Source organism: Lupinus angustifolius, chromosome LG07 (assembly GCF_001865875.1).
Source record: "Lupinus angustifolius cultivar Tanjil chromosome LG07, LupAngTanjil_v1.0, whole genome shotgun sequence".
In the NCBI taxonomy this organism is placed as follows: domain Eukaryota; kingdom Viridiplantae; phylum Streptophyta; class Magnoliopsida; order Fabales; family Fabaceae; genus Lupinus; species Lupinus angustifolius.
In genome coordinates, this window is record NC_032015.1 from 8689657 (window position 1) to 8698385 (window position 8729).

General features: G+C 28.4%; 1 protein-coding gene and 1 long non-coding RNA gene across 2 annotated transcripts; both read left to right on the forward strand.

Moving 5' to 3' along the window:
• LOC109353103 lies at positions 6292-6810 on the forward strand. Its single transcript, XR_002108427.1, has 3 exons — positions 6292-6303; positions 6368-6635; positions 6730-6810. It is a non-coding gene; the product is annotated as an uncharacterized LOC109353103 (long non-coding RNA).
• Positions 6983-8593, forward strand: LOC109352901. Its single transcript, XM_019595084.1, has 8 exons — positions 6983-7025; positions 7104-7194; positions 7331-7436; positions 7543-7700; positions 7788-7908; positions 8001-8155; positions 8267-8333; positions 8432-8593. Exons 1-8 carry the CDS (start codon positions 6983-6985, stop codon positions 8591-8593), a joined length of 903 nt encoding a protein of 300 aa, XP_019450629.1.

Genomic DNA, 8729 nt, shown 5'->3' on the forward strand with positions numbered 1-8729 from the left:
ATAAAAGAATAGATGGATACTTATTGCAACTTGGGTTTGTAAAGTGCACAGCTGAGTATGGAGTTTACACAAAAGGGTCAAACTTGAATGGTTTGCTCATAGTCTACTTATATGTGGATGATCTGTTGGTGACAAGAAGCAAGATAAATGAGATTAAGGCATTTAAAGAAAGCATGAAAGCAAAATTTGAGATGAGTAACCTAGGGAACCTCACCTACTTCCTAGGAATTGAGTTCATAAGAACTAAGGATGGACTCTTCATGCATTAGAAAATAATAATAATTTAAAGTTTAGAATATAAAACTATTAAATAATGTTAGTTACTGTTATAAATTTTTTGAACTTATTAATATAATCCAATTTAATTGGTGCAAACAATGACCTACTAATTCAATTATTGATACATTGATCTGATTAGGGCTGGCCTATAAGGGTGTGCGACAAGTGTGGAGCACATGACTCATAATTAATTAGGAGCCATGAGTCCATATATATTTTTATCTATAAAACTAATTTTAGTTCTATATAATAAATATGTTATCATTTTTTAAAATTTGTTGTGTTATCAATTAATCTTACCCTAAGAGTAAATTTGTTAAACGTTTCATTAGTTTCATTGTTTTATATTATTATATGATTAACGCATAATTAAAATAAATGTTTGACATTAAAGGAAAAAGTATAAGACTATTTAAAACTCATTAAAAAGATAACTGCACAAAAATATATTAGACTTAAGTCCCTAATAAGTAACAATAAGTCTATAAAAAAAATGTATATTGTGTTGTTACAATTTATATGAGATCTCTTTTGTTCAAAATTTATTATAAAAACATTACATAATTAAGTTATTTTATATACAATAGGTAATCATTTTTATTTTATCATCATAATTTGTTTTAAAGTTCTCAATTTTGTCTAATTTTGATATTCAAACTTCATAATTCATAGAGTTAATTAAATTATGGATCAAATTCTTTTTCTCCCACTGGCCTACACAATGTCAAGAGTTCAAGACCAACACTGAATCCAATAGAATGATCAAGTCAATGAATGATCTGTATTTAATAAGACTAATTAAGAGATCCAAAGAATATGCAAGAGAGTGATATTGATTAAAGCGTGCAAAATATATACACTGATAGTGTAAAAATGTAAATACATGTACTTTATCATTCACCATTCATTTGTATTACCTTTTCTGAAAAGTCAACAATAATTAAAAATCAATGGTGATGATAAAATGACAATATATAAAACTCATACACTGTCAGTGTATACATATTTTCTCCTAATTAAATTTTATAAAACTTAAGATATGTGAAAATATTAATTTTTTTTTTGGGTGTGGACAAAAGAGTGGTACTCCACTCGCTATGACATTAGTAGACAATTCAACTACTTACTTGCTATGACATTTTCTTTTATCCTTTTTAGGAGTTATCTTTAATTCTAATTAATTGACAACTATATTTTATAGTCATTTCTTTCTACATTGTAATTATTGAATACTTGACCTTTTTTAAAAGTATTTTATCCACTATGCTATGTACGTTTAACCTTTTTATTTATATATAAACTAGTTTAACATGGGTCGATATAATATTTTTAAACCCGAATTCTCCCAATAAAATAATAAAAATAATTTTCAACTTTTCGTAATTTAAATCAACAAAAAGAAAGATGAATTACAATGAAAATTGCTCCATTTTTCGTTTATTATATTTCTTGTGTTTTCTTCATTTAGTATTATCCAAATTAGTAATTATTACAAAGAAATTGCTAGGTAAATTTTGACTTGCAGCTCGTGTGGATGATCTTATCCAAATTTGCTTTCAGATGCAGCACTAGAAGCAATGATATCTTATAAATAACTGATGGTCCCATTTCCCCTTTCTGTTTCTAGGCTTGTATTTAAAAGAAACTCGGGTCCACTTTAATATTGTACTATCTCCCTTTTTTTATAAGTCTTATATTAAGTTTTTTTTACACAAATCAAGGAAGTTATTATTCTTTTAATAAGATGGATATTGTTTTTTCTACTATAGTTTTCTCAGTTTCTCTATAGACTTTAATATACAATATGTTATTATGCTGCTACAATAATAATGCTAGAATCATTATTGATAAAGAAATAATCAATATAACATTGAAACCTTCGGAATAGTGTTTTTTAAACAACAATATTTCACAGGTCTCCTTTCTCCAATTTTTCCTTTAGAGGGTTTTTGGATGATTAATGTCTCAGCCACTAGTTTTCATGATCTCATGTTTTTTGTGAATGAAATGTGAAACAAAACCATACCTGGCAGTGATTCAGCTTAAAAGCTGAATAGGCAAGGGGTTGCTCTAGTCTTAGTCTTGGATAAGGTTTGTTCAGCCAAGTCATAAATGAAAGAGCTGACTAGATCCAAACTCAATCATTATAATTTTGTTTTTATTCCCCCCACTAGATGATGCAATTGTAATTAAAGGAATAAAAGATAGAGCTTGATGCTTATCTTTGATAAAACCAGTTAAAATAAAAACATATATTTATTATCAAAATAAACACTAAATTTAAAAAAATTAAGAAACTTAATTTCATTGACTATCGGAGAGCAATAATTTGAGGACATGTTGGAATGTCACAACTCACAAGAATGACTAGTTGGCCATAGTCTAGGATTCACTTGTCTCATTCTTTTGTGTCACTCTATATATCAGGAGATATGATTGGTCAGAATAATATATTTAATAATTATATTTTTAATTAAACAATTTCTTCAACCAATTAAAGATGATGATACATGAAGTGGTACAAAAAATGCGACAAAGATATACTCCCCTAATCTATAAGGCTTAGAGTTGTTCCAATGTAAATGGCAGATTCTATCCCAAAATAAAATTTATTTGTGCTATTTTTTTTCCCCTTAAAAAAGGTTATCAATCATGATGATGAGAGAATATGAAAAATATCTAGAGTATTATTGTATTTTAATCTTTAATTATTTGGTAGAAACAACCTACCATAATCTCTCAAGGGTTTCCTATTTTGAAGCAAGATGAAAAGATTTGATGACTAGCCTAAATTCAATTTATTAAAAGTCAAGGTGGCGCGTTTAGATATGAGTCATGTGACTTGAAAGGGCCAGTATTAATTATTTATAAATGGACCAATCCGGGCCTCTATTTAGACTAATTCCGAAGTATGATAATACATGTAAATTGAAGAAATTATTATATAGTCCAAATGACCAATAATCTCAATCACATCTTCATCTTTGATGTGCAATGAGAAGTATTTTTTATACAAAAGAGTTAAGTTATCTCATCCACATAATAAAATTATGATATATATACCTTTTAACTATTTTCGACAAAAACTATTTCTATAAACTAAAAATTTTGGACAGATGTTATAGGTTTAATGTCGAAGGAGATAACTTATCTTCTTAAATCCATTTATTATTGGGAATGAAGTATCTCCTTATATAAGGAGGAGATAAGTTATCTCCTTCCTACCAGTGAAATCATGACATGTGTCATATTTCATCATTTTCTATAAAAAAATATTTTTAAAAATAAACAAAATAGCACACATGTCACATTTTTATTGGCTAGAGGAGATAAATTATCTTCTGATATGATGAGATACATTATTCTCTTTATTATTTGACATGTATCTTAAGGAGATAAGTTATCTCTTTGTGTGACGAGATACTTTATTTTCATAAATAATAGTAGACAATGCTTACTAATCTATATATATATATATATATATATATAGGAAAACATGGTATAACGGTATAACTAACATAATGTAATTCCACTTTTCTATTTTGCCCTTAAATTTTTTAATTTCTACAAAAGAATCATATAACCATATGTAAACACCCTCAACACATTATCTATCTCTCTAACATTATAATAAAACAAAGTTATAATATAAAGTATCCCCAATAAAAAATATAATATAAAGTATAATCAACACAAAAAATATTCTAATTCTCCAAAATAAAATATATAAAATTTGAATAATTAACATCGTACAAGTATGAATATGGGATGACAGACACTAATTCAATTACCTGTTACCACCACTAGTGCATATAATGTTACAGAATAACATAAAACACGCATGGCGTAATCATTGGTTGATAGCCTGATATCTACTATCTTTATAAGAATGTAATGGGCTGGTGTATTTACTATTCTAGACATTCTAAAACTTTGGCACTTGGATTTGTAGAGGTTAAAATTGTAATAGCAAATTTTTTTTTTAATCAAAAAAAGAAAGAACGGAACATTTTGGTGGATTGCCACGTTGAACTCTTTAATTAAATTGCCTCACGTCTGATTTTTTCACTCACCCCTTTCAACTCTTCATTTCTTCTTCATAGACCCATTTCATCTCTTCCTTTCTTCTTCACAGTCCCATTTCATCTCTTCATCTCTTTATTTCTTCTTCACAGTCCCATTTAAAGTAACACAACACATCAAGTATCAAAGTATCATGCTCTACATTTCTTATATTTTCTCCTTAAAAAACCGATTTTTACTTTCATAAGTTTTAGATCCTATTTTTATCGTTAAAAATCGGATCTTTATTATATATTAGTTGGATTTTTTCTTAAAAATTCAATATTTACCGTAGAAATGTGAAATGTTCTGATCTATTTATATGGTTAAAAATCATATATTTATTCTACATTTCTTACCTTTTTTGCTTAAAAATATGATCTTTACCATAAAAATGTTCTGGATTCTATCTTTATGTTTAAAAATTGGATCTTTATTATACATTACTTGGACTTTTTGGTTAAAAATTCATTCTTTAATGTAGAAATGTTATAGATCTTTTTGTATGGTTAAAAATTGGATCTTTCTTATACATTACTTGAATTTTTAATTCAAAATTTCATTCTTTAACATAGAAATGTTCTAGATCCTTTTTTTGCTTCAAAATCCGATTTATCCTATTTTTATTTGTTACTCATAGAACTATGTATTGTGAATGCTGGTTTTTAGACGTAAAGATTGCTGATAGAAATAGGATAAATCAGATTTTTCACACATTACTAATGAGTTACTTCTAATGTGCATTCTTTAATAAATCAGAAGTTGTTTGTTGTAAAGGCTGATTTCATATAAATGTCACATTTCAAGTATCGCAGTGTATTGTGAAGGCTGATTTTTTATAATGATATTTTTCTATCAGTAACGTTGATTAAACTATGTGTTGGTAAGATTATTTTTCTTTTTATTGATATTTTCTGTCCAGAAGTTGTATATAAGAGTGTCTGAAATTTGTGATATTTCTTTATGTACATTTAAGAACTGTTGTGATATTTCTTTAACTATGTATTGTGAACGCTGATTTTTAGACGTAAAGATTGCTGATATACATAGGATAAATCAGATTTTTGACACATTACTAATGAGTTACTTCTAATGTGCATTCTTTAATAAATCAGAAGTTGTTTGTTGTGAAGGCTGATTTCATACAAATGTCACATTTCAAGTATCGCAGTGTGTTGTGAAGGCTGGTTTCATCCTATGTACATTTAAGAACTGTTGTGATATTTCTTTAACTATGTATTGTGAACGCTGGTTTTTAGACATAAAGATTGCCGATAGAAATAGGATAAATCAAATTTTTCACACATTACTAATGCGTTACTTCTAATGTGCATTCTTTAATAAATCAGAAGTTGTTTGTTGTGAAGGCTGATTTTATATAAATGTCACATTTCAAGTATCGCAGTGTGTTGTGATGGCTGATTTTTTATAACGATATTTTTCTATCAGTAACGCTAATTAAACTGTGTGTTGGTAAGATTATTTTTCTTTTTATTGATATTTTCTGTCCAGAAATTGTATCTAATAATGTCTGAAATTTGTGATATTTCTATATGTAGATTTAAGAACTGTTCTGATATTTCTTTATCTACATTTCTAATGAGTTACTTTTAATCTAATAATAGTGTATGATATTATAAAATTGTGTATGAGATTATAAAATGTATTACTAATGACTTATGATAGATCTCCGAGTTCACTATATTGATAAAATTCTATTTTTTACCTAACAACAATATTCCTTCTTACATGTATGTCTTAATATTTTTATTTGTGGTTGGTTAATGTTTTTATAAGTTAGTTTTTGTTGTATTAGTGTCAACATCTCGACCCTTCGAGCTGATAAAGGGCCTGAATGATTCAAAACACATGTGGAAAATTGCTATTAGAATTACTGAAATGTGGTTTGTTCAACTTCCACCAAAACCTGGACATCTGGAGATGATATTGATGGACTGCAAGGTAATATGTGAGAAAAAGGTGTCATTTTTTCAGCAGGTTACTAATCTCCAATTCTTTTAATTAGGGAGACAAGATCCAAGTCTCTGTCAAAAAGGATGAGTTCAATCAATAGAGAGAACATTTGGTTGAAAATAACACCTATGTCATGCATAATGTCAATATGTTCCACAATGATCTTCAATTTAAGGCTTGCAATCATGCCTGTAGAATGCAATTTACTAATGGTACAACTCTAAGAGATAAAGAGTTTCCCGAAATTCCACAATTTGAATTTGTTTTTAAAAAGTTTGCTGACATACTTGCTGGCAACTTTGAAAGTGATTTGTTAGTAGGTAATTTTTTATTTATATAAGATATATATTTTCATATTTATCTAATTTTACTTTATTTCTATTATATTAACACTTTATTATGATTAATTTGTAGACATTATTGGCGCTATTGATAAGATGGTTTTCTCTCAGACACAAGCTTCTTTAAAGAAAGTTATTTTCAATCTCAAAGATTCAAGGTAATTGCAAGGAGACTTTATTTGTTATTATCAACAATTAACTCATTTTATCACACATGTTTTTGACTATAATTTTTAATCAGTGGTGATGTTATAACATGTACTCTATGGGAATCTCATGCCGTAAAGTTTTTTAACTGTTACAACAACTTTACCCTTGGTGAGCCCATGATTGTTCTTCTGACACATGCCAGAGTGAAGGAAGGACAAGGTATTTCTTATCCGTCTACAATTATATTGAAGGTATTATTCAATTATGATTTTGACATGAAAGTTGATTATTTTGTAGGTAAGTATCTACCCACTGTGAGCAATTCATGGTGCGGATCAAAAATATTGATTGATGATGAAATTCTTGATTATCTGAAATACAAAGATAGGTACAAACATTAAACATTTCATATAAATGCCACATTCTATTCATATTAATTTGTTTTGATGTCTTCTCTATTAGTTTATCACATATTTCTTTGTTTATTATATTAATCATTCTGTTTTTTGTATTGCTTTTTGTAGTTTTGTAACTTTTAGTCTGTCATGTGACTCATTGAGCCAAGGTAACACCCAATTGTCACAATATTCTAATTTATCTGATGATGATCGTTTCATGTATAAGGCTGAGGTGAAGACTCTCTCAAATTGCTGTCTTAACATTAGCTGGGGTATATTTATGTTATGTTTGCATTTTTCTATTAGTTATATCCTGACCCAATTTTCTTAATGTTTAGGAAATAACTTGTGTTACTATTGGAACAACTGCAATGTTTATTATTGGAAAACAAGGGTGGTACTATGATGGTTGTTTGAAGTGCACTAAGAAGGTTGATGTTAAGGATGAACCTTTCACGTGCAAGTGTGGAACTTATAACTTGAGTTCTACCCCAAGGTAAAACTATTTCATTATATAGTTTACATTTAAAAAATTATTATGTTCAATTTCATTGCTTATTTTTAATTTGGATTTATTTTCAAGGTACAAATTGGACATTAAGGTTATTCATGAGAATGGAAGTGGAAGGTTTGTCTTTTGGGATCGTCAACGTGCTGATATCATTGGAGTATCTGCTTGCGAGCTTAGAAATCAGATGGTTGCAGTAAGTGTTTTTACATACGTTCATTTTTATAAATTGATAATACGTTAAGGCACAATATTCACAATATTAAAGTTTTCTGTTTCTATATGTAGGAAGGTGAGGATGATCCAAAGGCATTCCCTATAATATTTGACATGCTGCTTACAAGGACAATGACATTTAGAGTCAAAGTCCAGCCATTTTACCACCAATCTTTTATGATAATGCTATATGAAAGTCCAATTTTAATAAAGGCCATTGCTGATCAGTTTGGAGCATTGGAGATACATATTTTGAGTTATTGAATTTTGTTTTTTATCTATTTTTTATTGTAGTTTTATTTTTAAAATAATGTGAATTAATTTTTACCTGTTTTTAGTAAGGTTTCACCCTCTGAGGAACTTAATGGAAAGTTTCATGTGAATGACATTTCTCAACATGAGTCAGTGAGTGGCATCCATAATTTATTCAATGTTTTACAATGAAAATGTAATTTCTATAATAACTGTGATTTATTGACATCTTTTTCAACTTGCATGGTTAGTCTGTATTTGTCACTACTGATCATGATCCAGACAACCTTCAAGTTGAAACTCCAGCCAAGAGAATGTCGGCTGACTTTGATTTGGAGATACCACAAAGCCCCCACTTTAAATCCACTCAATTGTCATCTTCCAAGATGGCCAAGCATATCAAGAAAGAATGATTAACACAAACATGATAAATTATGTATAACCTTTTTGAGAACTAAATTTTAATACATCATAGTTTGATGTATATTTTGTAACCTCATGCTTAACTCCGCGTAGACTGAGACTGACTAACTTTGAAACATTACTCCC

Coding starts and splice junctions, on each gene's coding strand:
- LOC109352901 (XM_019595084.1), top strand. CDS start 6,983: ATGATTGTTCTTCTGACACATGCCAGAGTGAAGGAAGGACAAG. Junction 7,195..7,330: donor TATCTGAAATACAAAGATAG/GTACAAACATTA, acceptor TGCTTTTTGTAG/TTTTGTAACTTTTAGTCTGT. Junction 7,701..7,787: donor AACTTGAGTTCTACCCCAAG/GTAAAACTATTT, acceptor TTTATTTTCAAG/GTACAAATTGGACATTAAGG.